This window comes from Rattus norvegicus, chromosome 7 (assembly GCF_021556685.1).
Source record: "Rattus norvegicus strain SHRSP/BbbUtx chromosome 7, alternate assembly SHRSP_T2T, whole genome shotgun sequence".
In the NCBI taxonomy this organism is placed as follows: Eukaryota; Metazoa; Chordata; class Mammalia; order Rodentia; family Muridae; genus Rattus; species Rattus norvegicus.
In genome coordinates this window covers 75,346,966-75,374,765 of record NC_141540.1, presented here as the reverse complement: position 1 = coordinate 75,374,765, position 27,800 = coordinate 75,346,966, and the positions used below count along the sequence as shown (strand labels likewise).

Genomic DNA, 27,800 nt, shown 5'->3' with positions numbered 1-27,800 from the left:
TGTTCCTTTACTATTATCATGTTCTTTTTATTGTTATTTTTGAAACAGGGTCTTGCTGCGTAGCCCTGGCTGGCCTGGAACTCACTCTGTAGACCAGACTAGCCTCCAACACACAGAGATCTACTTGCCCCGACCTTCCATATGCTGGGATTAAAGTCAGCACCACCACACCTGACCGATTGTCATATTCTTTACCTCAGAGTAGACAGAATCTGACATTCTTCTGAAGAGAATAACAGATCACAACAAGAAGCCTGTGTCTGTGTACCACAGTTCAAACAAATACACCAGAGTAAGTTTTCACATACTTTATTAGTTGTAATAACACATTTGCTTAATCAGAGTTCTAAATGTTGAGCTAATGGTACAAAATAATTCTGTAAAAAGTTTTGGCCATAATTTCTCCTACAGCCAGTTGTTGTAAGGAGCCGCCATGGTTAGTTACATGGTTGTAAGGAACGTTTGCCCTAGACAAGTATTCATATAATGCTAATCGCGTTGGCCCTGTGGAGAAAAACAAGGATGAGCCGGATCCCAAAAGACTCCCACTCTCCTGAGCAACGCTACTTGATTGGCAAGAGCAGCCTTCAGGTTTAATTACTTTAAAGAGAATTCCGAGCTGAAGATACAGCTCACGGTAGAGCACTTGCCTTTAAGTCTGAGGCCCTGGGTGAACCCTAGTACCAGGAGGGGAACGTGATAATGATTTCAAATATTCCATTTCAATCACTATTCCACCGTCCTGAGTCATCACTCTGTCAGCCAAGCACAGATTCACTCAGGCACATTGCTTCCTCTATAACACTAACTGATAGCTACTGCTGTTCTCTCTGGCAGACTCTCGTGAAGAGACTCCAGAAGGGCTGTGCTCAGTCAGAAGACCCGATATTCCAGGGGCTGGGGATTTAGCTCAGCGGTAGAGCCCTTACCTAGGAAGCGCAAGGCCCTGGGTTCGGTCCCCAGCTCCGGAAAAAAAAAAAAAAAGAACCAAAAAAAAAAAAAAGAAGACCCCATATTCCAATAAGAGTTGAGTTTTGACTAACATCTTATAACAAGTTTGGAAAACATTCTCTCATATACATACACGTTAAAGGCAATGATTTTTAGTTGCTTAAATTGTGAATAACTTATTTATCGAGTCTGGCTCCTGCTCTCATAGCCATTGCAGTACATTGAGCTCCACAGAGACAGCGCCGGGGCAAGCGAGAGCCGGACGGGCACTGGGCGACTCTGTACCTCGCAGAGGAAATCAACTAAACATGGACAGAAGAGATCCTAAGAAGCCGAGAGGCAAAATGCCCTCATATGCATTCTTTGTGCAAACCTGCCGGGAGGAAGCACCCAGATGCTTCGGTCAACTTCTCAGAGTTCTCCAAGAAGTGCTCAGAGAAGTGGAAGACCATGTCTGCTAAAGAAAAGGGGAAATTTGAAGATGTGGCAAAGGCTGACAAGGCTCGTTATGAAAGAGAAATGAAAACCTACATCCCCCACAAAGGGGAGACCAAAAAGAAGTTCAAGGACCCAGTGCCCCCAAGAGGCCTCCTTCGGCCTCTTCTTGTTCTGTTCTGAGTACCGCCCAAAAATCAAAGGTGAGCACCCTGGCTTATCCATTGGTGATGTTGCAAAGAAACGAGGAGAGATGTGGACCAACACTGCCGCGGATGACAAGCAGCCCTATGGGAAGATGGCCGCCAAGCTGAAGGAGAAGTATGAGAAGGATATTGCTGCCTACAGAGCTAAAGGAAAACCTGATGCAGCGAAAAAGGGGGTGGTCAAGGCTGAGAAGAGCAAGAAAAAGAAGGAAGAGGAAGACGACGAGGAGGATGAAGAGGATGAGGAAGAGGAAGACGAAGAGGAAGACGAAGAGGAAGATGAAGATGATGATGATGAATAAGTTGGTTCTAGGGCAGTTTTTTTTTTCCTTGTCTATAAAGCATTTAAACGCCCTGTACACAACTCACTCCTTTTAAAGAAAAAAATTGAAATGTAAGGCTGTGTAAGATTTGTTTTTAAACTGTACAGTGTCTTTTTTTGTATAGTTAACACACTACCAAATGTGTCTTTAGCTAGCCCTGTCCTGGTGGTATTTTCAATAGCCACTAACCTTGCCTGGTACAGTCTGAGGTTGTAAATTGGCATGGAAATTAAAGCAGGTTCTTGTTGGTCCACAGCACAAATTAGTTATATATGGGGACAGTAGTTTGGTTTTTGGTTTCTTTTGTTTGTTTGTTTGTTTGTTTGTTTGTTTTTTCGGAGCTAGGGACCGAACCCAGGGCCTTGCTCTTGCTAGGCAAGCACTCTACCACTGAGCCAAATCCCCAACCCCTGTTTTTTTTTCTTTTGTTTTTTTTGTTTTTTTTTGTTTTGTTTTGTTTTGTTTTTGGTTTTTGGTTTTTGGTTTTTTGGTTTTTTGGGTTTTTTTTTTTTCATCTTCAGTTGTTTCTGATGCAGCTTATACGAAGGTTGTTGTTCTGTTAACTGAATACCACTCTGTAATTGCAAAAAAATGGTGGCTGTTTTGTTGACATTCTGAATGCTTCTAAGTAAATACAATTTTTTTACAAAAAAAAAACTTTTATTTATCTTCTAAAGTTTATACTTTCTTAGGTTTCTACAATGAACATATTCATTTGTACTAAGAAAAAATGTTTTAGTAAAGCTTTCTCTACAATTATTGACTAAATAATCCACATGTGCCTAGAGAGTACCTAGGTAGAAAGCTATTTTTACATCCCTCGCCTCAAACGATTGACACCTCTGATATTCAGGAAACATTAAAACAAAACCATAAAATAATTGCTGATTGAAACCAACTTCTTGTTCTTCCTCCTGCTGAACTGCTGGGGTGAGCTGACAGTTGGAAAAGTCACCCCTGGGCCTGAGACTACTGAGAGCTGGAACCAACTGTCTTCATAGACACTGTATGGTTGAAGTCTCTAAAAGCAAAAGGTAAACCTGACTACAGTTATTCGACCATGCCACCCTACATCCTTTAAATGTGAAGAAAGCATTTCCCTTTAAAAGCACCACTCAATCCAAGGTCTTTGTAGTAAACTGTGTTAACAGTTCCAAGAACTCATGTATGCCAGGTGCCTCACGACTTCTTTTAACTCCAACTCCGATGCTCTCTTCTGTCCTCTGTGGGCACCTGTATCCATGTGTACAGAAACACACATACAATTTAAAAATAAATCCTTGCTGGGCGGTGGTGACATAGTGTCAGATGGATCTTCCTGTGTTCTGGTGTTCTAGGCCAATCTGGGCTACATAGTGAGTTCCAAGGCCGCTAGGCCTACACTGATAAACCCTGTCTTGACATCTAAAGATAAATAAGTAAATCCTTAAATTTTTAAAGATTTCTGATATCCTAGTAGCTACATTAAAGATAAAAGTATAGAAAGCACAAAAAATGTATACTAATTTCTAAAGGTCGGAAAGTGCTTGGCTAGCTAACAGAGAGTAGAGTATTAGTAGGCAGTCTGTGAAACCTTTATGTTAGAGCTCTAGTGTACTCTTCGAGAGGTGTTCTAGAATGACTGTTGTATAAACCTGCCGTGGTACTACACACCTGTGATCTCAGCGCTCAGGAAGTGGAGGCAGGTGGACCAGAATTCAGGGTCATCCTGCAGGAGACCCTGTCTCAAAACAAAATTTTAAGGAAGAAAGGGTTTTGAGTTGGAAATGGTGGAAGAGATCTACAATTCCAGCATTTAGGAGGCAGAGGCTGGTGGATATCTGTGAGTTTAAAGGCCAGCCTGGTCTACAGAGTGAGTTCAAGGTTAGCCATGACTACACAGTGAGACCCTGTCACACAGACACAAAAAGATAGGCCACCCAATGAAGAATGGACTTTTGTGTCTGTACCTATTAATTAAATCTGTCCATCTGAGTGCTTGCAACAAAGGAAGATTCAGCTGTCATAATGATCTGTAATAGCTGGAGACACTTTTAGTCCTAGCACTGGAGACCTGAGTCCAGGACAGCCAGAACTACATGTCAGACCCTGTCTCAAGAAGTAAACAGAAAAAAGCATGATCATAGATACTTTATACTAAGCCATTACACTTAATATTTTTATTTTTAATTGTCAACTATTAAGTACAATATGTTATAGTGATGTATATGAATATATTCTGGAATGGGTATGTCAAATATCACTGCACACACCTGCTCTGACATTTTCTAGTTATTGAATTTCCTAATCAGGAAAAACTAGATTAAACAAATGTAACTTGAAATGCACATTGTATAAAGTCTCTATTAATATGAGTTTCTGACCTTAACATCTTGTTTGGGGAACTACTCTCAATGTTGAGCTTGAACAACTTTGACAGGAAAATGGATTTTCCCATTTATGAGATAGAACTGGTATAGTGTCACATTTTATTGCAAACAATTTATGTTTGCAATATATTGTTTCTTGGTATTTATACATTGACTCAATAGATATATAGAGGATCTATAGCAGTCCATTGAGGGAACCAAATACCTGGATTCAAAGTTACATAAAACTGGTTGCTCTTAATGAGAGCAGTCCAGCCTCTATTTCACAATAGGATGATGTCATGTTAAGGAACTGCCAGGGGCTGGAGCGATGGCTCAGTGGTTAAGAGCACAGAATGTTCTTCTAGAGGTCCTGAGTTCAAATCCCAGCAACCACATGGTGGCTTACAACCACCTGTAATGAGATCTGATGCCCTCTTCTGGTGTGTCTGAAGACAGCTACAGTGTACATGTGTACATAAAATAGATAAATAACTCTTTTTTAAAAAAAGGAACTGCCAGCCTCTATTTTGCAAATGGGATGATGTCATCTGTTAAGGAACTGCTCTTACCTATCTGGTCATGTTGTCAGAGGCATGAGGTAGCTCTGACATCAGAACACTGATAATACACACCCCTCCACAGTGTCACACTTAGTCTCAGCTCACCTTAGAAGGTTTTTACTTTAATGTAGTCACTAAAGTCAAAGATGCTAGTTGGTTCATCTAAGTGGTTACCTTAAAACTATGTATTCCCAAAACAGTAAATCTTTCTATAAACTTACCTTGATACTCATAAGCACAAAGCACCTAATAAAGACCAAATCAATTGCCATGTTGTAATTCACACACAATCATCAGCAGAATCCCTCACATGCTTTGGAAGAATTCTGAAAAACTGACCTTCTGTGGTACATAAATGTTTTTGACTTCTGAGCTCTTTCTCACATCTGAGACCTAACGCTAATTTTGAGTCACTTAAAAGAAAGCAGGGCTCAGGAAGATTATGTGTAAAGAATAAAGCTAAGCGAGGGCATTTGGGGTTTGTTTTTTGGAGTTTTTGATTTTGTTTTACCTTTTGTCCCCACATGTACATGTATATATGCTCTCATATGTGTGGAGAAATGTGTGTACACATGTGTGGAGAAATACACTGCTGATATTAGAAACATTCCCAGATCGCCACTTCACCTTATTCTTTAAGGCAGCATCCCTCAGTGGAACTCAAGGTTGGCCAGTAAGGTTAGTCTCCTTAGCCAGCTTGCTTTGAGGATCCCTGCCTGGGCTGCCCTCTGGGCAGGATTTACAGGCAGCTTCTTCACCAGAGTTGTTTCTGAGGGTCCATCCCCATTCTTTGCTTGGCAGCAAACACTTTGCAAAGTGCTAAGCTGTCTCTACAGCCCTATGACTTAATCCTTGCTGCTTGTGCTCCATTTGTTATCATCTCAGAAATGCATTGAAAGTCAAGTAATTTTAAATTATTTTACTGCTAGTAAGTCAAACAAAAGAAAGAGAGAGGAAGGGAGGTAGAAGGGAGAAAGAAAGAAAAAAGAAAGGAAGGAAGGGGGAAAGAAAGAGAGAGAGAGAGAGAGAGAGAGAGAGAGAGAGAGAGAGAGAGAGAAAGAATGAAAGAATCGCCAACTGAAACATCTCCCTTAAGAATAAAATCACCAGCCAATTCAAAATGGCACATGGAAAATGTGAACTCTTTAACTGAAAAATCCCAACCCATGCAACAATCCCCCAGTTTGCATTCCCCTGGAAATTTTTGTTAATGGTTAGTATGCCATGGATCACAGTGATCTGTGGTAGTAGATATATTTCAGGAGAGAAGTAATTAGAATACAGGCTCCCTAGGGTTGCCGTCAGTTTAATGTCTGTTACCAAACAGAAATGTTAGATAGTTCAAACTGTGTTCTGGGGGTATTTAGTCTTGTTCCATCACTATTATCACTATTATCACTATTATCATGCTCTTATCATGCATTCTGTAAAATTTGCTAGTTCTTCTCTCTAGCCACCTACATTTAAAGGTTTTTGTTTTTTGTTTTTTTCCTTTTCTTTTTTTCGGAGCTGGGGACCGAACCCAGGGCCTTGCGCTTGCTAGGCAAGCGCTCTACCACTGAGCTAAATCCCCAACCCCATTTAAAGGTTTATACTTTCCTTTTAGGGTCTCATTTTTCCTGAATGGCCCCATGGCTACAAGGACAAAAACTGTCTTCATGCTCTTAAGCGATCTCACAGTTTTGATTGGCCCTAGCTATTGTCACTTTGAATTCATAATTATCCCAAGTCCCTAAGAAAACTGTGTCTGGCTTAGCAGTTTTATGGCATAAACAATAAAAACCAGCATCATTCTCTGGGTTCCTATAGTCATTCTAAAGCTACACTCTTTGCATCAACCTCAAGGCCACAAAAAGATGCTGCCCACCCTCCCAGCCTCAAATATCTCTGCCCGGAGGTGTGAAACTGTGAGCACTAAGCCCTTCTGTCGCCAGCCCCTGCTACTCCGGGATCCACAGCTTCTCCGGTTTCTTTTTCTTTGGTTTCAGCTTCTTCACTTTCTTCCTCATTTTTCATCTCTGCTTCCACATTTTCTCCGGTTTCTCCTAGAAAAAAACAACCAAAGGAGACAATAAGAGACGCTTGGTTAGCAGTGTGTCCTGGCTAGGTTGGGTTTGTTTGTTTGTTTGTTTTGTTTGTTTGTTTGTTTTTTGTCAACTTGACACAATCAAGCATTATTTAAAAGGAGGGAGCTTCAACTGAGAAAATGCTCCCATAAGATCCATTCAATGCAATTTCTTAATTAGTGATCCATGGGGGAGGGCCCAGCCCATTGTGGGCGAGGCCATCCCTGGGCCGGAAGTCCTGGGCTCTACAAGAAAGCAAGCAGGCTGAGCAAACCATGACGAACAAGCCAGTAAGCAGTACCACCTCTGCATGGCGCCTGCCTCCAGGTTCCCGCTGTGGTGAGTTCCTGTCCTCACTTCCTTCAATGGTGGGCTATGGTATGGAAGTGTAAGCCAAATAAACTCTTTTCACCCCAACTTGCTTTTGGTCGGGTGTGTTTCATCACAGCAATAATAACCCTGGCTAAGACACACTGAAAGCATATAACCCCACTGGGGACAATTTTTGCTCTCTAGGTCTACACAGTAGGCTTCTTCTGTGCTGTCATGCCAGCAGTCTCATCACCCAGAGCCTCTGAGAGGCCAGCGTCATGTCGCTTTACATCCCTGGGTCCCGCCCTGCTTGTAAAGCCAAGATGCAAAATTCCCTAAGAAACAAAAGGTTTTGAAGAGTTTTGTTTGGGGTTGAAGAGATACCTTGGGGGATAAGAGCAACACAAACGCGAGGACCTGAGTTCAGATCCCTAGCACCTACTTAAGAAGCTGGTTACAGCAGAGCCCGTCTGTAATGCAGCAAAACCAGGCAGATCCTAGAGCTCATGAGCCAGGCAGAGTCATCATTCAGTTAACTACAACGAAAGCAATGTGCTGTAGATTGAAGAGTCTCTACCCCAAACAGAAGCAGGTCAGGGACGACGCCTGATGCCGACCTCTGGCTTGCATACATGTGCCCACAACACACCCACATGAACATGGGCATCCAGGCAGATATACTGATAGTAAAGTCAATTTTTAAAAATTTCACACAGCTTGTGTTTTAGAAATGATTTGCTGGGAGCTGAACTGAGCCATGGTAGAGTGTTTCCCAGGTAAACAGTCCTGTGTTTGGGTCAAGTGAATTTCAACCACCCAACATCGGCAGCGTTTCAACATCAGCAGCTCTATGCCAGCACCTCTGGCCCCACAGCTGGCCTCCATCCCCTTGGAGCCTACCCTAGCAGTCGGACCCCTGGTTAGCCTCCATTTACCTTCAATGTGTGGCTCCTCTTTATCCGGGTGGATTTCTCTGGTCATTTCCACCTCTGCTGCTGTCTCAGCAGTTCCGACCGGATGTACCCTGTTTTCACGTGTTACTTGAGATTCATTTCTGACACCATCGGGAGCTTCACAGGGTGAGTCGTTCATTACAGGTGTTGGCACTAGCTGGCTTCCGTCTGGCATCTGTGGTGTCTCGTTCTCTCTGAGAACTATTTCTAGAACTTGGGGCTGCTCAGCCTCACCGGGTGCTTCTGAAAGTTGCTGCTTCTCGCCGTTTTCTGCAGATTGGCTCCCTTCTGCTATTTCCGGAGAGCTGTTCTCTTTGGGAATTGCTTCTAGAACCTGGGGCTGTTTGTCCCTTCCCATTGCTTCTTCAGGTGGTAGCTCCTGAGCGGTTTCCAGAGACAGAATGTTCTCAGCTGTTTGTAGAAACTTCGTCGTTCCAGCCTGTGGAAGCTCGATGTCTTCCCCCGCTCCAGGGGCGTCCCTCTCTGCCGGCATCCTCAGAGGCTCAGTCTCAGCCTTTCCTGGTAAAGCCTGGACCTCTGCCCTTGCCTCCACATCTTTCTTCACTTCCTCCGTTCCCAGTGTGTCGTCTTTGCCTCCTGGCTGAGGTAGCTCACATTCTCCCCCTTGCACTAGAGGCTCAGTCTTCTTTGTGGGTCGTGACTGATCTGTGGCTTCCTTTCCAGAAATCTCATCATTTGCCAGAGAGAGTTGGTGGTAGGATTTAACACCATTGGCTGTAGGCACCACTGAAGCCTTGGGCCTCTCTAGGGGAGGATGGCTTTCCTTTTGTGCATTGCCACGAAAGGCAGCTTCTCTTCCTGGTGTACATGGCTTGGGTTGGGCTACACAGAACTTGTTTTGTTCTACAGTGGAAGAATTCTCATTCGAAGGTACTTTTTGACCGTTTAGTTGAAAAATAAATAGAAAAGAGAGAACAGAATTGTTATTTAGCTATCTTGGGAAAGTTAATAGGTACCAAATAGATTTAATGGTTCAGTCAAACCATGACCCTCACTCCAGATCAAAGCCCTTTAATACCATCAGCCTAAACTCCTCACCTTAAGCACCAGAGTCCTCTAACCCGGCTTCCTCCTGTCAAGGCATCTGTTCCATATACAAATTTATCACAATTGCATGCTTCTCTTGCTCTCACCCTCTCAGACTCTTTAGCTTCCCATGTGTGGACCTTGGGCTCATAAACTCAGAGTCCCTTGATGAAAGGGGAAGACCCCACAGTAGAGAAGCCTTCACAGGTAAAGACTGAGTATCCTGGGAAGGGAACTGTAGGAACAGCTCAGTCTGAGTTTCCTGTCAGGCGGGCGGACAGGGATAAGTGAAATTCAGAATGTCGGGAAGCACATCGTTCATTCAGGGCTGTTCTAGGCCCTCCTGCATCCGCACAGCCTTGTGTTCCCTAAATCACGACACGTGACTACTCTATGTGATCACCAGTTCACAGTTACTAAACTGAAAGATGGTGTGAGTGTGTGATGGGAACGGGTGGGGTGGTGGTGGAAGTAGGTTAGAAAAATGAGCCACGGCATCCTTTTCCTCCACAGTAGGAGTGAACTGAAATGCCCCAAGCCTGACTTGTAACATGGCAGTGAGTCTCTCCTCCATCTCAGAGTCCTGTGAGGGATCCCGACACATTAAATGAACACCGGGAGAGTGCCCAGGACAGTTTAGGACAGACAACTATGTGTGTACTCCTGGATTGGTGGCCTAGTATTCCTACTCCTGGAAATTTATCCCAAAGCTTTTAGAAACCTAATGAAACAGAGGATCATCCAAATGCGCTTAAAACAGCAGAGGCTGAAAAGCAATGTAAGAGTCTAAAATTATATCTCACTGAGTGAAATACTGCCGTGTAAAAGAACATGACAGTGAAGACCATGTGCTGGACACATGTAAATGCAAACAAAAGATGCATCTGCCTTGGGTTGATCAAACATGGGGAAGCACATAAGGTCTGAGGCGTAGTGGAAAGCCCGTGAGGTCAAGTATTGGTGTTATAGGTTACAGCTGACACAAAAAGGGAGAAGAGAAAGAAGAAAGGAGAAACAAGTCACGGAGGGAGAGGAGCTGGGAGAAAGCAACCCCTAGTGTCAAAGTGGGTCTGAAGGTGATATTTTCTTTTCCTCCCCTCTCCCTTCCTCCTCTTCTTCCTGCTCATCCTCTTCTTCTAAGTATTTATTTATTATGTATACAGAATTCTGTACTGCATATATGCCTACATGCCGAAAGAGGGCACCGGATCCCAGTATAAATGTGTGTTGCTGGGAATTGAACTCACAGCCTCTGACCTCTGGAAGAACACCCAGTGCTTTTAACCTCTGAACCATCTCTCCAGACCCTCTCCCCCTTCTAAAGGGATGTTTTCCTTAGTCTCCCTTCTCTTTCCCAGCCCAGTTATATATATTCGTGATGTAAAGATGTGTTTCCTGGTCCTCAAGGGAGTCAAGTAATACTCAGTCTCCTCTCATTCCCCGCTTGGAACACATATTTTCACTCTGTTAGCTGTTTGCAGAGGATGCTTGCTTGACACAGGCTGCTGCCTGCACAGGATGCTCTGGGCTCAGCCTCCCAGTACCAGGATTATGAGTGTGTCCCATCGCACCCTGCTGGGAGAATTTTTTTTCTAAATGAATTGTACTTTAGGATATTTCACCCTGAGGCATTTCAGTCAACTCCAACTGTAGAGGGAAAAAAACGTAGCTCATTTTTCTAACCTACTTCCACCCCCATCCCCCATTCCCATCACACATTCATATCGTCTTTCGGTTTAGTAATTGTGTACTGGTGATCACATAGAGTAGTCACGTGTCATAATATAGAGAACACAAAACCAAGGCCATGTTCTCAATCTGACGTCACCTCAGCAGACACTCTAATGAGTGGGAAGGAACTTTTTCTAACTAAACCCCCAAGTGATGTATGAAGGCAAACATGAAAACCCATGCCCTCTGATATGACAGAATCACGTGATGCACTGTGACCATTCATAGATGCACTGGGGAGAGATCTGGCAAGCAATGAACTGCATGAAACAGCATGTTTGGAGTTCCCAAAGAGTGCACAAGGAGGTCTGAGGAAGGCTAGCTGGAGTTCAGGGCTGGAGTAGGATCGTGGAGGAGCCTGTAGGTGGTGCTGATGAGCTCAGAATGAAGCATGACGAACAAGAATTGTGAACTAGGTTTTAGGAAAAAGTTAAATATATGGAGTAGGGCTCAGAAGTACTGCGTGTGTTTAGACTACACAGCACCCTGGGCTCAGGTCTCAGCACCAAAGTTAATGCACATAAAGTCAATATAGCGAATCTCAACCATCAGGAGGACCACAAGTTCCAGGCTAGCCTGCTCTACATAATGAGTTCCAAGCCATCCAGGTCTACACAGTGGGACCTGATCCAAACAAATAAAAATAGAAATTGATAAGTGCAACAGCCTGAATTTACTAATTTTTGAAATTAAATTTCAAAAAAATTTTAAAAATGCTTCATGAAAGAAGACAGAATATATACTGTATGGTCACTTTTTTTTTTTTTTAATATAAACTAGAAAATCTTCCTGCTCGTCAGTGATGGGTGCAATGTTTGACGCCTGGGACTGGGACAGGTTAGGACAGGAGATTTCCAAGAGGCATGAGGAAACGTTCGGAAAAGCAGAAACAGGCTCAATCTAGATTGCTGATTGCTATGGGTACATTTGTGGGTGCACACATGTGCAAAGCTTGCTGAAATGTCACGGTAAATGTGCAGAATATGTCATCAACATATCAGCAATGCTCCCCCAATCTGCTAATTTAAAAATAATAAAATAATGTGGAAAAAACTGTAAACATGGGAGTGGGTAGTTCAGATACGGATTTTGAAAAGCCTCCTTCTTAGGGGTAGGGGCTTAGTTCAGCGCTCGAGGACCCAGAAAGGAGGGATAAAAGCTGGATGTAATGACAGCACAAGGGAATAATCATGTGGGTCCTGAAGACAGAAAACATGGGCAAAGGATTCGGGGTGAGAGAGAACGAGACCTGCATAGTTTCGCCTGACCCACGTGTGGTGGAGGCAGGAGTAAGTCGTAAATACAGAGGCAGCGTCTGGGAGCAGCCAGATCTTGACCAGAAATGCCTGTTGCCTGTGTCTAGAAAAGGGCAGTTTGGGTGTAAAGTCAAAAAGAGGGTGCAGGGAGGGGGTGGGGTGGGGTGTGCAGAGAGACAGAGAGATCGTATATCTCTCCGCCTTGCTCTGCAGAGTGAGCGCGATTCTCACAGGAAGGTCTAGAGACGAAAAAGCGCAACGCAGTAACAATTCTCTGAGCAGCCAGGTACCGGCTGTCGTCACTGTTAAGGGCTCATGACCGAACTGAGAGAGGTCTCTCTTCTTCTGCCTTCCCTACCTCATTCAGCATGAATGAAACGTTCAAAACAACCGCAAGAGAGGCTGCATACTGACAGTGCTTTCTCAGGACCACAGAGAAACCCACTATGATAAAAAAAACAACTCACTTTGCTCCCGCACAAGGCCGTCCTGGCAGAAACCACCTTCGGGAGTGAGCACAGAAGTGCATTACTGTATTAATCACGGATGTTTGCCCAGTGACATTTCCCGATGAAATAGTTACTACGGTGATTAGTGCTGTCAGTGAAATGAAGCAAGCTGTGTTCACCCTCCTGTGGCAGCTGGGTGTGTTCCTAAGGTGTTGCCCTTCTAGGGGAGGGGAAGGTGCCGCCACACCCAAAACACAGGCACGGGTCTTTATGTAGAACTTTTAACAGCAAACACACAAAAAGTTAAATGGGTAGACTTCACTCAGTTTGCTAAATAAGAGTAACAGGAGCACCTGATACTCACTCAGTAGTACAAGGTGACGGTTAAGTAGACAATATCTGAATCAAAGCAGCATCCACCCCTGAGGAACCTAATGAGCTTAAACTACAAGTGTTATTCTTTATTAGTTAAATCTGTTATTTGTCCATTGCAACAGAAAGAATGAACTGTGGCACAAGAGGGCTTTGGTACACAGTCCCCTAAATACTATGAGTTGTCAATACTGGTGTATCAAAGTGTAGCATTCTCATGGTGGGCTTGGAAGCATGATCAGGGAAGGATGGTGGAACCATGGTCACAATGGCAGCGACAACTTGATCAATCTTGACTGACCTCAAAACGTGCTACTGGTAGCTTCTACACAGAACAACAACAACAACAACTCCAGAAAACAAAAACAAAACAGAGACGGCTCAGAGGTTAAGAGCATGTGTGCGACTCTTCAGGAGGGCCCAACCTGATGGCTAGCACTCACATCAGGTGGCTCACAAACCATCTATAACTCCAGCTCCACTCTGGCCTCTACGTACACCAGCACTCACGTGCCCATTCCCACACACACTCACACATCCATATGCGTAATTGAAAAGAGTAAAAAATGATTTTAAAATTAAACGTAAGAATTGTTTTGTTCCACTTGTGGCTTCGAATTCATTTCCTATCAAGTCTTCTTCAGCGCCCATCATAGGCAGGCTCTGGACTGGGCACAGGGATTGTAGCAGGCGTCAAGGAAGGGCTCGTCCCTGCTATCTTAGGGCTTACTTCCTCACCAACCACAACCTGGTCCTCATACAGTTTCTGGCACCCAAGCATCGACACATGAGCCCCGCCCTTAAGGTAGATACAGCAGTGCATGTCCCCTGGCACCCTAACTTAATGGCAGCGAGCTACTTTTATTTTGGTACCTAGTCTACATCATTCGTAATAAGTGCTGAGGACAGATGCATTGGTTCCACACCCAGAACTGGTTAAAAATGTGTCTGCTTTCTGAGCCCTCTGTTTCGTCCAATCTTACCCTGCTCTGGGCCTAATCCTCTGATGTTCATTATCTCTGACTTTGTTCTAAACCGGCCTATGCACAAATGTGTTGTGACAGCTGAACCAACAGAACCCTTGTTGCAAGCAGGGTTGTGATAGGCACACAAAGAAACTAAATACCAGGCCACATTACTGGAAGGATTAGAACTACAGCTAACATACCTGAAATCCACATCATGGTAGAAGCTTTTCTATCAAGATCATTGCCCTGATTAGAAATGAAAACTTTCTACCCAGCAAGGAGGAACACTTGAGGTCAATATCCCCTGGGCCAAGCCACACAGAATCCCAAAGGCCAATCATTATAGATTTCTACAGTATCCCAAGGAAATGCTCTTGGTGTGTTCTGTGTTGCCATTGTGGAGGCTTTAGGTTCTGAGAACTTTTACTTTAGTTCTTCTACTGAGAGGCCCTCCCTCTCAGGTCATGGTGTCTTCTATCTGTCTCATAAGCATAGTCGCGGAAATCTACTATTAGGCAAATTTGAGAAACAGTGGTACAGTATGAGCCTGTCCCACAGAGTGGTCCACCATACTCATTCTCCCCTGGCTTTCCTCCCAGTCCTATTCTGGGAAGGGTACTCCCTATCACAGCAGCACCAGGGAACCACTCTGCATGGCTGTACCCCTTCCCCGCCCTCCTACAGCAGTGTGTGAATGCGTTGTCCTACTACCAGGACTCTGGTTCCACCCCAAAGCGTGATGCTTTGCTCTCTAGCTACCAGTAGATATCAACAGGGTCCTAATATGCCGTGTAATTGAACAACGTAGTAACTAAGAAGACTTATAGAGATGAAATCTAAAAACCAGTGTCTTCAGGGGAATTATGTACGGGGGCAGGGGGCAGTGACTGGGATGTAAAGTGGTTAAGTACATTAATTGATTAATAGGAAGAACCAATGTTTTCTAACCACCAGTTAGACATTTTAGTACAAGATTTCTCATCTCGCTGTACTGAGAAAGCAGCCATAGACAATGCATAATAAATGTTTAGGTCTGTGTTCCACTGGAACTCGACTTACAAATCAAGTAGTGGGCTGCCTTTTGCTGGCAGCCCAGTTTGCCATCCCTGTCTTGGGCAGCATTTAATCTCTATCTAGATGCACTATACATGTTAACTGGTTGATTCCTCAGAACAACTTCAGGAAACAGACATCACTGTTAGCCATGAGACAAAGAAACAGGAGTGACTGGTTCAAAGTAACACAGTTAATAAGTGGCCCTGAACCAGGATTTGAGCCCAGACAGTCCCTCCAATAGACCTGCATCCTTTCATTTCTTTCTTCCCATGATTGAAAGAAGGGACTATTATTCTTCTGCCTACATCTTCCTAGTGTTGGGAATATGACTGTTTACCTGCTGCCACCCCTGAAGAAACTACATTCTTGGTTTGATTTGTGTTTTGTTTTGTTTTGTTTTGTTTTGTTTTGAGACAGGGTCTCTCTATCTAGTCCTGGCTAGCCTGAAACTCATTATGTAGACCAGGCTGGCCTTGAACACAGAGACCCATCTGCCTCTGCCTCCAGACAGCTGGGATTAAATGTGTGCACCACTATACCCAGTTCACCTACTTTTCTTATATAGATTCTTTTTTTCCCCAAAGAATTATTTTTATTATGTGTGTGTTGGGGTAGGGGCGTTATGTGCACACAACTGCCATGCCTTTAGAGGCTAGAGAAAGCCACAGGATTCCTGGAACTGGATTACAACTGTGAGCCACCAGATGGATGCTGGGAACTGAACTTGGGTCATCTGGAAGAGCAGTTGGTGAGCCATGGAGAGGGAGGCTGTGCTCATGAGTGCAGTGCTCAGGACTAAGAAAGGGTATCAGAGGTTCTGGGCCTGGAGTTACAGGGGTGAGCCTCCCCACAGATGCTCTGGTCCTGGAGTTACAGGGTGAGCCTCTCCACAGAGGTTCTGGGCCTGGAGTTACAGGGGTGAGCCTCCCCACAGATGCTCTGGTCCTGGAGTTACAGAGTGAGCCTCTCCACAGAGGTTCTGGGCCTGGAGTTACAGGGTGAGCCTCCTCATAGAGGTTCTGGGCCTGGAGTTACAGGATGAGCCTCCCCACAGAGGTTCTGGTCCTGGAGTTACAAGGGTGAGCCTCCCCACAGAGGTTCTGGTCCTGGAGTTACAGGGTGAGCCTCCCCACAGAGGTTCTGGTCCTGGAGTTACAGGGTGAGCCTCCTCATAGAGGTTCTGGTCCTGGAGTTACAGGGTGAGCCTCCCCACAGATGCTCTCCTGGAGTTACAGGTGAGCCTCCCCACAGAGGTTCTGGGCCTGGAGTTACAAGGGTGAGCCTCCCCACAGAGGTTCTGGTCCTGGAGTTACAGGGTGAGCCTCCCCACAGAGGTTCTGGGCCTGGAGTTACAGGGTGAGCCTCCCCACAGAGGTTCTGGGCCTGGAGTTACAGGGTGAGCCTCCCCACAGAGGTTCTGGTCCTGGAGTTACAGGATGAGCCTCCCCACAGAGGTTCTGGGCCTGGAGTTACAGGGTGAGCCTCCCCACAGAGGTTCTGGGCCTGGAGTTACAGGGTGAGCCTCCTCATAGAGGTTCTGGGGACTGAATCAGATCCTCTGCAAGAGCAGTACATGCTCTCAACCCCTGAGCTGTCTCCAGACTCCTATATTCTCAATCATTGACGCGTGCCATCTTCTCAGTATGTTGAAACATATACACAAACAGCACACAGATAACTAAAGCTTCAGGAAAAGGAAATAGCCAAAAGAAACTATGTATTTTTTATCAGAGTAATGGAAAATTGTAAAAAGATGAGAAATCCAGCTTATAGACAAAAAATTTAAAAATCCGTTATCATTATTATGACTATAGAGAAGACTGAGCAAAGAGAATGTCTTAAGGGGGACACGGCAGCACGGGTCTTTATTTGTTTTAGGGCATCTGACTGCAGAGAGTAGAGTGGTAGAAATGGAGGTGCCAGGGCTGGCCCGTACACACCACTGCTGCCGCCTTTCATGTCCTGGCACACAGACTGTGACAAAGGAAGGGAGCTGATCCCTAAGGACTTGGGCTGTTGCCACCCTGGCTGGCTGTTTCCTGAGGGCTGAAGAATCACCAGCACATTGTAAGTCATTCATTCCCACAGACTGAGAGACAGACACACAACATAGAAGGCATATGGTAAATCACACTGGCAAATTTCACCAACCTTTGCAAAGCTTAATTCTTAGGGGCATTTTAAAATGTTTTTTCATTATTATTTTTGTTTTTTACATTGTGGCTAAAGAGTTTCTTCTCCCTCCTCTCCTCCCAGTCCCTCCCCTACTTCCCCTCTACCTCCAAGCCCCCACTCCATTCATTCTCTCTCTGCTTCTCATCAGTAAAGGGCAGGCCTCTCATGGACATCAACCTGCAGTAAGACTAGGTACCCCCCTCATATTAAAGCTGGATGGGAGAACCCAGTATAAGGAAAAGAGTCCCAAAAGCGGGGAAAAGAGTCAGAGACACAACCTGCACCACTGCTAGGAGTCCCACAAGAAGTCCAAGCTTCACAAATGTAACATACATGAAGAAGGCCTAGGTCAGTCCCATGCAGGCTCCCTGATTGTCAGTTCAGACTCTGTGAGCCCCTGTGACCCAGGTTAGTTGATTCCGTGGGTTTTCTTGTGCTGTCCCTTGACCCCTCTGGCTCCTACAATCCTTCCTCCCCCTCTTCTGCTGGAATTCCTAGGGGCATTTTTTAAAAAAACTATCTTCATTCTTAGAGGCAAAGTTGGATAGCCTTGGACTTATACGTAAGAATGCAATACTCTCTCCATGTACACTCTAGAACTTTAAGGAAAATTCCCAAGGGGAGGGTCAAAGAAAGTAATTTCCAAAGCCTCTAAGGTCATGTGGCACTTGGGAGACATTTACACTCATTGGTCAATACTGAATTCTAGTATTTCACCTAAAAAAACCAATTATGCCTAGCATAGCTCAGCTCTGAGAGGCTCCCCCCAGCAGCTGACGGAAGCAGATGCAGAGACCCACAGCTGAACATTAAATGGAGCCTGGTGAGTCTTGTGGGAGAGTTGGGGAAAGGATTGAGGGACCCAAAGAAGATAGGAACTCCACAGGAAGACCAACAGAGTCAACTAACCTGGACTCTTGGGGGCTCCCAGAGACTGAACTACCAACCAAAGAGCTAGCATGGGCTGGACCTAGGCACACCCCCCTACACACACACGTTATGTGGCAGATATATAGCTTGGTCTTTGTGCAGGTCCCTCAACAACTGGAAATGAGCTGTGCCTGAATCTGTTCCTGTCTCTGGATTCTGTTCCCCTAACTGGGCTGCCTTGTCTGGCCTCAGCAGGAGAGGATGTGCCTGGTCCTGCAGGACCTTGATGTGCCAGGGCAGGGTGTGTGTGGGGCTCCCCATTCTCAGAGCGGAAGGAAGGGGGATAAGGGGGAAGGAGCTGTTGGGGGGAGACTAGGAGGAGAGGGGCAGATTCTGGGGTGTAAAGTGAATAAATAAATTAATGAAAAAATAAACAATACTACCAAGACACAAACACATCAGATCTCATGCATACTAGAGTTTTATGCTTTTTAACAAATATTGGAAAGGCTTTGAGTAAGCCTCCCAGGCGCTGTGATATCTTTTCTGACTTGACATTGTAAAACTTTAACACAGAAACAGAACTGCCTATGAGCTTGGATGAGCCAGCCTTGCAGAAGCTCATGCCACACAATGAAGCTTTGTTTTACTGTTTCCTACAGACCTGAGAGGCTCACCACAGACCCAGGCTCACACAGGGCTGTCTCTAGAGTCCTCATTCTTTCTCTGCTTTTCTGAGTAGTCCTCTTATCCTCACAGACTCCAGTCAATCCACATACTTTCCATTCATTCTCAGTAGTTACTGATTCCACTTTTCCTATATGTAAGGTTGTGATATGGCAAAACACATTTATGCTGGGCTAGACTGCCAGCTAAGTGGAAGCTTTGGGGTAACACATGGGCTTAGGCTATAGCTTAACACATCCAGTAATCTGGCAGGTTGCTCCTCCTCACGGAGCTTTAGTTCTCCAGGGGTATTTGGTACTCATGTTTGTTCTAAGACCTCTCTGGGCACTAAAAGCACAAAACGAAGTAGGAATCAAGGGGTTAGCCTCTTTCCTGCATCCTGTCTTCTCATGCATTGATGTGGCTATATAAGTGCCTGAAAGCTTTCTGTTGTGAGAAAGACTCGGTATGGAGGTTATGATCTTATGCTACTGTCGTAGAGGCATTTAGGCCACTTTCTATCAAAATTATAAATGTGTATCACCTTCGACCTAGTAATGCCACTTCCGAGAACTGTCTGCAGATATGTTTACACACATTCAAATGATGTGTGCACAAAGGAATTCACCACAACCTTGTTCACAAAAGGGAAGACTGGAGAGAGATCAAATGCCCCCCAGCAGGGGACTAGCCAAATAAATCACACAACAGATTATTTTGCAGGCATAGAAGGGATAACAGCGTTTCTATCTTGTTAGACTAGAAAACCAGTGGGTAGATACACTGTGTTTTAAAAACAAAGCCAAGAAAGGAATATCTGCAATGCATTAAAAAAAAAAAAAAAAAAAAAAAAAAAAAAAAACCTCTCAGCTGAGGGTGGTGGTGTACATTTACAAGCCCAGAATCCATGATGCTGAGTCAGGGGGATCACCAACCTGGCCTACATAGTGTGATTCTGCCTCAAAACCAGAGCCTGCGTGGCTCTACATGAGATGGGGTCTACATGAGATGGGGTCTTAGAGTGAGAGAAGTGGGCACACACCCCATCCCGTGCCTAGAAGCTATCTCCAACCGATCACCACTTGCAAATGAGAATCCAGCTTTCTCCAAGGGAGACTTAACACAGAAACAGACTACTCCTAAGGGTGGCTGCATGCCCAGCAGGAGATCCAACAGAAAACCAACTCAAGGGTATTTTGGAGGTTCCTTGTCCTACAGTGTCTTATCAGAAGTTTTCCCTTTCTTTAAAAAAAAAAGTTATCTTGTTTGTTTTTATTTTATTTATTATTTTCTTCTGTCTTTTTACCCTGCAGATTCTTTGCACAGACATCATGGCTTCCGATGTTTTTAGGACTCTCTGCATGTTTCTTGTGTCTTTTTTGGTTTTTTTTTTTCCTTCTTTTTGTTTTGTCCTATTCTGATTTGTGAAGTTTTGTTTTATCTTATTTTATTATTATCCCTTAGAAGCGTATTTGTTTTCTAATGAGAGGCAGAAAGGGGTGGATCCAGATGGGAGGGAGGTAGGGAGGAACCAGGAGGAGGAGACGGAGGGGAAAACATAATCAGGATATGTTACGTGAGAAAAAAAATCTATTTTCAATAAAAGGAAAAGATACCAAAAATGGAAAATAAAAACAAAACTCAAGGGACAAAAACAAGCAATTGAAAAACAAACAAACAAAAATGCAAAACCCCACCTTTGTCGGGGTGGCACACCTGTAATCTCAGCTCTTAGAGAGCCAGAAGGCCTCAGGTCATGAAGGCAGCATGGACTACATGGTGAATTCAAGGCTAGCCTGAGCTACAGAGGGAGAGTTTAAAACAAAACAAAACGTATTCCCAACAAAACACTGAATAAGGGGGACAAGGGAAGTGGCACACCTTTCTCAAAAGCTTCACATTTTGAGCCCTGCATCTGCATTCCCTACATTTTCCCTAACGTAGAGGTGTGTGATACCTAGGTCCATGCCAAAGGCATTTTGAGCATCCAAAACTCAATCCAGACACTTGTAGCACGTGAAAAAAAAAATCCCATCCTTAGAGAATCTATACGGAAGAAAAAGAACTATGAGTTAATGTTAATCTTAGTGATGCCCTTCAATCACAATGCTACAACAATCTGATGAGGACTGACATGCCGCTGTGTTGAATGAACAAAGGCCACTCTCTCACCCTGTGAAATTCAAACCTCCCCGATTGCCTAAGCAGCAGACTCCAAGCAGCTAGTGAAAGTTTCAGTTAGAACAAACAGATGATGATAGCTGTCAGTAGAAATGTACACATTAACCTAGCAATGGATTCATCAATAATTACCCTGTATTTGTTTTGTTCACATTGGTGCTTAAACTGTAAACCATAGAGGTGGAGAGTCCTGGCAGAAAGGGCATTTATATCAGGAACTAATGGTGAAGCAGTCATTACTCAAGTGATTGCAAGGAGCTGGCGGAATGGGGAAGAGGCCAGTGGAGACATTAAAGCCTATGAAGTAGATACAAGCCTCATGCTCAGATTCCATTAGACCAGAAATGCTGTAATGCTTAGAATTTACTCCAACAAATTCTAACCTGTGCCTTTCTTCCCCAAAACAAAAGCCTCTCTCCTCACAGTTTTCTAAATAAAAATGCAAATGGTACTGCAGCAAATCTGGACCTGTTCTAAGCGTGGAGCAGCCAGGGGCCATTCTCCTCTGTCCCCAAGGTGCATACTTGTGCACTGACTTCAGGGTTGATGGACAGACCTACGGGGAGGCAGAGAACTGAGTCCCAGCAAATAGCCACCCACCATTACTGGAACACATTGTTCCCAGGCCTCCCATTAGCTATCTAATCAGTATCACCTTGATTGACATTTGAGCCTAGAAAATAGGGTCTTCTGGGTCCAGGAAAATAGGTCAGTTTGTAAAGTACCAGGAAGGCACAGGACCTGAGTTCAGATTCCCAGAACCACCCAGAGATGACACCTATAATCTCAGAACTGAAAGGCCAGACACAGATTTCTGAAGCTCACTGGTCCAGTGATCTTTAGATTCAGCTAGAGACAGCTCAGAGCTAAAGAGCCCAAGTCGGGAGTTCTATTTCCAGTACCCACATCAGTGGTTCACAACCACCTGACTCAGTGCCACAGGCACCAACACTGACCTGCACATGTAGTTTTTAAAAGGCTTTAAAATTAAAAATGTCCACCAAATATTTCTACTTCCCTGAGTCTTAGGCATTATAATAGGTGTTTTGCTTATAATATATTTATATTGTATGCCTCAAATTACTCTAAATCCTCATTAAGTATGTAGTCACTTTCTATGGAAACAACCAAAGAAATATAATACTAATGTATTATGAATATAGAATAGTAATGAATGGTATAATATGCTAGTATACAATATAAATTATGTGACATTTATACAACAGTGTGATATATCATATCTTTATGTAATACATTATGTATTTATAAATAATATATGATATATGTTAGCTAATATTTGCATAACACCTAGGTAGGAGAATAAGTACTTTTTAGCGCATTTCTTTGGTTGTTTCCAGAGTGACCACATACCTAATGGGGGTCCAGAATGATCTGATACAAAAAACACTTCATTATAGTTAGCACAAACTGGCTCAAAATCCTCTGCAGGAAGTCCCCCTTCAAGCCTTGGCAGCCCTGACTTGTGGTAAATTATTTGTATGTCTCTGTAAAGTAGAAATAAGCATAATTCTTAGGTACAGCATTGTTGTCAGGGTTAAATGACGTGAGCTGTTCAACATATAATTACCAACAGCAACTTTAAAGAGTGTTTTAATTATCTATATTTTTTTTTTGGTTCTTTTTTTCGGAGCTGGGGACTGAACCCAGGGCCTTGTGCTTCCTAGGTAAGCGCTCTACCACTGAGCTAAATCCCCAGCCCCATAATTATCTACATTTAAGTATACATGATGAGGTTTTCTTTTCCCTCCTTCCCTGCCTGCTTCCCTCCTTCCCTCCCTCCCTCCCTTCTTTCTTTCTTTCTTTCTCTCTGTTTTTCAAGACAGGGTTTCTCTGTGTGGCCCTGGTTGTCCTGGAACTCCTGTCTGTAGACTAGGCTAACCCCAAACTCAGAGATCTGCCTACCTCTGCTAAGATTAAAGGCGTGCATCACCATGCCTGGCTCATGATGTAGGCTTCACTGTACGACCACACATGTAGAGTGCTCAGAGGACAACGTCTCAGCTCAGCTCTCTCTCTCTCTCTCCCTGTCTGGCAGTTGCTTTACCCACTGAGCCATCTCACCAGCACCATGATGTTTTAAAATACGTATCTTGATTCTGCATCTTCTTTTTTATGCATGACATCACCTAGATCAACTCTTGTCATTATGGTGTTTATATCTCTGGACTTAATCGTCTTGCATAACTGCCGCTCCATACTCTTTGACTGACATTTTCTCATCCCTCTGTCTACCCCTGCTACTCACAACCAACAGTCTACTCCTGTGTCTCTGTGAGACTGGGGATTCATTCTCCAAGGTAGTACTCATGAATACAATGTATCATTTGCTGTGCTCAATGAAAACCAAAATATTAGAGGTGAAACCCAATATGAGTTCACCTCATTCTGTTACTGGAGACTGTGTAGGAGGCTCAAGGGTCCCCAGTACTGTGGACTGACTGCTTGCAAGTTGAGCACTTAGGAAATCTTGGTCAGAATTTGATGGCACTTTCTGTATTGTCAAAAGTGTCTTCTTTAAAACACTTCCCAGGGAGGCTAGAGAATAGTTCAGCAATTTAGAGCACTGGCTACTCTTACAGAAGACCCATGTTCCGTTCCCAGTACCAACATGGCAGCTCATAACTATCTGTAACTCCCCTTCTCAGGGATCAGATGCGCTCTTCTGACCTCCTTGGGTGCTGCATGTACATTGTCCACAAACATACATGCAGATGAAACCCCAAACATATAAAACAAAATAAATATACCTCTTTTTAAAAACATTAACCGGGGGCTGGGGATTTAGCTCAGTGGTAGAGCGCTTACCTAGGAAGCGCAAGGCCCTGGGTTCGGTCCCCAGCTCCGAAAAAAAAAAAGAACCAAAAAAAAAAAAAAACCAAAAAAAAAAAAAATAAAAACATTAACCCCTCTCAAATAGCCCGCTGATAAAACGGTCTGTTGAATTTTGCTGTTTAGCTGCAGTAAGGGAAAACACTGCCCTGACAGTTTGTTCTTAGCAGTTGTCCTGGGTAGGTTTTGTTTTACAGCTTAGCGCAAGCCAGAGTCGTTTGGGATGAAGAAACCTCAACTGAGAAAATGCCCCTATCTGATTAGCCTGTGGGAAGATTGCTGGTGTGGGTGGAGTCAGCTCACTGTGGGCAGATGATAAATAAGAAAACAGGCTGAGCAAACCATGAGGAGCAAGCCCGTAAGCAGCATCCTCTGTGGCTTCCGTTTCAGTTCCTGCCTCTAAGTTCCTGCCTAACTTCCCTCAGTGGCTAAGTGTGATCTGAAATAAACTCTTTCCTTCCCAAGTTGCTTTTTTGTCATGATGCTTATCACAGCAATAGGGACCTTAACTAAGGTCACTGTCACAGTGGAAGTGAAAGGTAATGTATTTACAAGATTTGGGAGATCTGAAGCTAGGCATGGTGATCTGGGGGTCAGCACTCTGAGTTCCAGGCCAACCAGGGCGCTATACAGTGAGAGACCTTGTCTATAAATTAAATAAATAAATACATACATACATACATAAATGCATAAATACATAAATGCATAACTACATAAATACATAAATGAAAAGCCACCCCAAATATTAAGATTTGGGGGATCTGTTTATGTTTGTGTTTTTGTTTTCCCAAGACAGGATTCCTTTGTGTAGCTCTGGCTGGCCCGGAACTCACTCTGTAGACCAAACTGGTCTTCAATTCACAGAGATTCACCTGTCTCTGCCTTCCAAGTGCCAAGATTAAAGGCTTCACCACCACTGGCGTTTGGTAGAGGGGTGAGCAAGTGTATCTCACAATGGAACTTAATTGCGATCTGGCAAAGTTTCTGACATAATAGTTTAAGAATGGACAGAAGTGACAGTTTGGGAGTCTTTCATAGTCTCCTGCCACTTTAGACTGTCATTCCCTTTACGATCCTGCACCTCTGCCGACCAGAACAGTTCACCAGTGAAGCTTCTATCTTTCAGCAAGAGCCTATTACATACTAAACGTTGTTGGGCACCGGAACATGCGGTGAATGGATGAATATTACATGCACTTAATAAACGTGGGCTGCTTTTGTCTAAAAGCACACATACACAGGCTTGGGTTCTATCTAGAATTTAAAGACATTTTAAACTGTGGGGAGAGTAATGAATTATTTATCAGGCCTCTAAGATCACAAGGTTGAAATGCTGCGCATACAACGGTATTGGCTTACCAGGGTATTGTCCCATGGAAGCTCAGAGGCATACACCTGTTGGTTGATTCAGTATGTTTTAAGCAATTTATGGTACATACTAATCAATTTCCTATATACTCCAGTTTGTTGGCAAGTAACATTTCTTTCAGAACAACATTTATGCAAACTTACAAAAAATCAAGGATAAAAATGAGTTTGACTCATATGAATTGTTAATATAGCGATCAAATGCCTTCTAAATGAGAGAAGTAAAGCCTCCATTCTATCGATTAGGGACATTTGCTGCTCCTTGCGTTACATTCCCTGGCATGCGTGTTGTGTGTGTGCATGTGCACATGTGCATGTGTGCTGAACCTCGGGCCACTGCTTACTTGTTCTAACACTGAGCTACACTCAGTTTAACCAAGGGCTCTTTAAGCCAGGACACCATTGAGAGGTGATAACATCTCCTGAAAACATCACTTTTTCTTATGTTTCTCATAAATTCTCATCGATTATCATGGACTAGGGCAAAATCCATCTGATTTTATACAATGAGAAATGAAACATGAAAACAGTTTCTAACTGCACTGGCCTTAATGGAACTCCTTGAGGTATGAGGGTTCTGAACTCCTGGTAGAGGTGGGGTTGGGTCAGTGGACACTGCTGCCTTTATAGTGTCAGTGACAAAGGGTTTGAATCATTTACACAAAGGGCTTTGATTTTTGTCTACTTCCTCACTTTCTTCTGTAGAAATCTCGATGCTCACAGCATAAAAATAACAGCGGTACATTTCTCAGAAGGACATATTGGTTAGATTCTGAAATATCTTGCGAGATGTTCTTGTGTTCTCTGCCTCAAAACAAAACAACCAAAAACCTCTGCTTCTGCAGTAACTCCTATGAAAAGGTATTTAAAAAAAAAAAAGTAGAATTCCACCTAAAACGTCGTGCCTTGACGAAGACTATAGGCTGCTTGAAGGAATGCACTCAACGTGACGTCAATGTCCAAAATGCTAGCAATTTATAATCTAGGAACTACTATATATATAATAGCAATATATAATCTAGGAATCTACTGACTGCAAAACCCAGTCACTCTCTAGTTCATTGATCTACATCGTCTATTCATTCGACAGTATTTACCGCTGTCAGAATGATTGTACGTGTTTATATTTCTCTACAGTATCTGTGTATACTTACTGTACTCAGATGATCAAAATGTGCTGACTGAATTTCACACTAATCAGTGATGGCCACCTTTCATCACACACATCGTGCTTCAAGAATATATAAATCGAGGCCAGGGGAAAGTGTTTATGATCTCTCAAAACCTCAGAAGGAACCTATTTTATGGAGGGAATGCACATGGGTGTTATCTGCATTTTGTCATCTGGCGATGCAGAGCCATTCAAGGGAGAGCAAAATGGGACTTTCAATGGGACATTTTTCACCTATATGGTGAAGGGACGTCGGAGCTAGTTAAGTTAGTAATTTAGCACCAAGAACCCTCGCTTCCACCGGCAAGGCAGCACTCAGTTCTTGGCCCTGGCGTCGTGAGCCCGCACAGACGGTGGGCGCACGGGGATGGACCCACCTCAGTCCCATCAGGGAACACAACCCTCCCAGTTGCACTCCCTTCCTGCGAGTTCTCCCCCTGCTGGCGAGGTAGGGCCAGGGCCGCACCCTCTGGGTCTGGGGGCAGCCAGCACACAGAATCCCCCAGCGTTGGTGCAGTGTGGGTACCTTGCTCACCTCCGCTGCCGGACCTGCTGCTGTCGCCCGCCTTGTTGAGGGCGCTGCTGGAGCAGCCCATCGCGCAAAGCGCAGTCAGGTGGCCTAGCCCCACACGGGTGTAGGTCGCCGGTCGAGGATGCGATGCTCACCGCAAACTTAGCGGCTGAAGTTTCTGCAACTATGCGATCTTGCTTTCTCAAGAGCTCAAGACGCACGCGTAGCGGAGCTCGGGCTACAGGGTGCGCACCTAGAGGGGCAAGCGAGAGACGCGCAGGTGGATAAAGGTGGAGAGGGCAGAGTGCCAGACAGCTGGAGGACCAGCAGGCAAGAGAGAGCAGGGACAATTAAAACCAAGGAACCAGCTGTACAGGAGGCGGAGGGCGCCGGAAAGGGAAATGGGGAAAAGCTCGGGAGATGAGATGGGGGATAGGGCGAAGCACTGGGAGGGATAGTGCGAACAATCGTCCCTAAATAGCTAGGGAGGGGAGCGGCGGCTGCAGCCAGAGGCAATTGATTGGTAGACTAGATGTGCGGTGACAGCCTTATCCTCTTACATAACTCAAACACAGTTACCACAAGGAAGTTTGAAAACGAATACCAAACTGCCTGACCTGCCCTCCACAGTCAGCTCCAAGCTCTTGGTGCGTCCAGAACTACACCTAGCACTCTGGTGTCCTGCTTCTTTTTGGTTTGCTTCCATCTGGAGTAGTTCCCCTAATCATGCTTTGCCTTTTAAATTAACTTTTTTAAATTGCTATTTGTACTTTTTTCACATTTGAGATGGGATCCATACATAGTCCTGGCTGTCCTGGAATTCATTATGTAGACCAATCTGGCCTCAAATTCAAAGAGGTCCACCTGCCTCTGCTTCTTGAGTGCTGAGATTAAAGGTGAGCACTATTAGGCCAGATCATTAAATTTTGTGTTTGGGTGGTCTGGTATCACGTGTGTACATAGTGCCCACAG

At 44.3% G+C, this 27,800-nt stretch overlaps 1 protein-coding gene and 1 long non-coding RNA gene across 3 annotated transcripts; one reads left to right on the top strand and one right to left on the bottom strand.

Moving 5' to 3' along the window:
* The first annotated feature begins 57 nt into the window (after nucleotides 1–57).
* On the top strand, nucleotides 58–2,488 carry LOC148004750 (uncharacterized). Its single transcript, XR_015624757.1, has 2 exons — nucleotides 58–943; nucleotides 2,291–2,488. It is a non-coding gene; the product is annotated as an uncharacterized LOC148004750 (long non-coding RNA).
* On the bottom strand, nucleotides 294–27,306 carry Erich5 (glutamate-rich 5). Of its 2 annotated transcripts, none has more exons than XM_087559032.1 (3): nucleotides 26,844–27,306; nucleotides 8,140–9,051; nucleotides 294–6,871 (listed from the first exon to the last, which is right to left on the bottom strand). In XM_087559032.1, exons 1-3 carry the CDS (start codon nucleotides 26,911–26,913, stop codon nucleotides 6,741–6,743), a joined length of 1,113 nt encoding a protein of 370 aa, XP_087415158.1. In that variant the 5' UTR covers nucleotides 26,914–27,306; the 3' UTR covers nucleotides 294–6,740.
* Nucleotides 27,307–27,800: the final 494 nt, after the last annotated feature.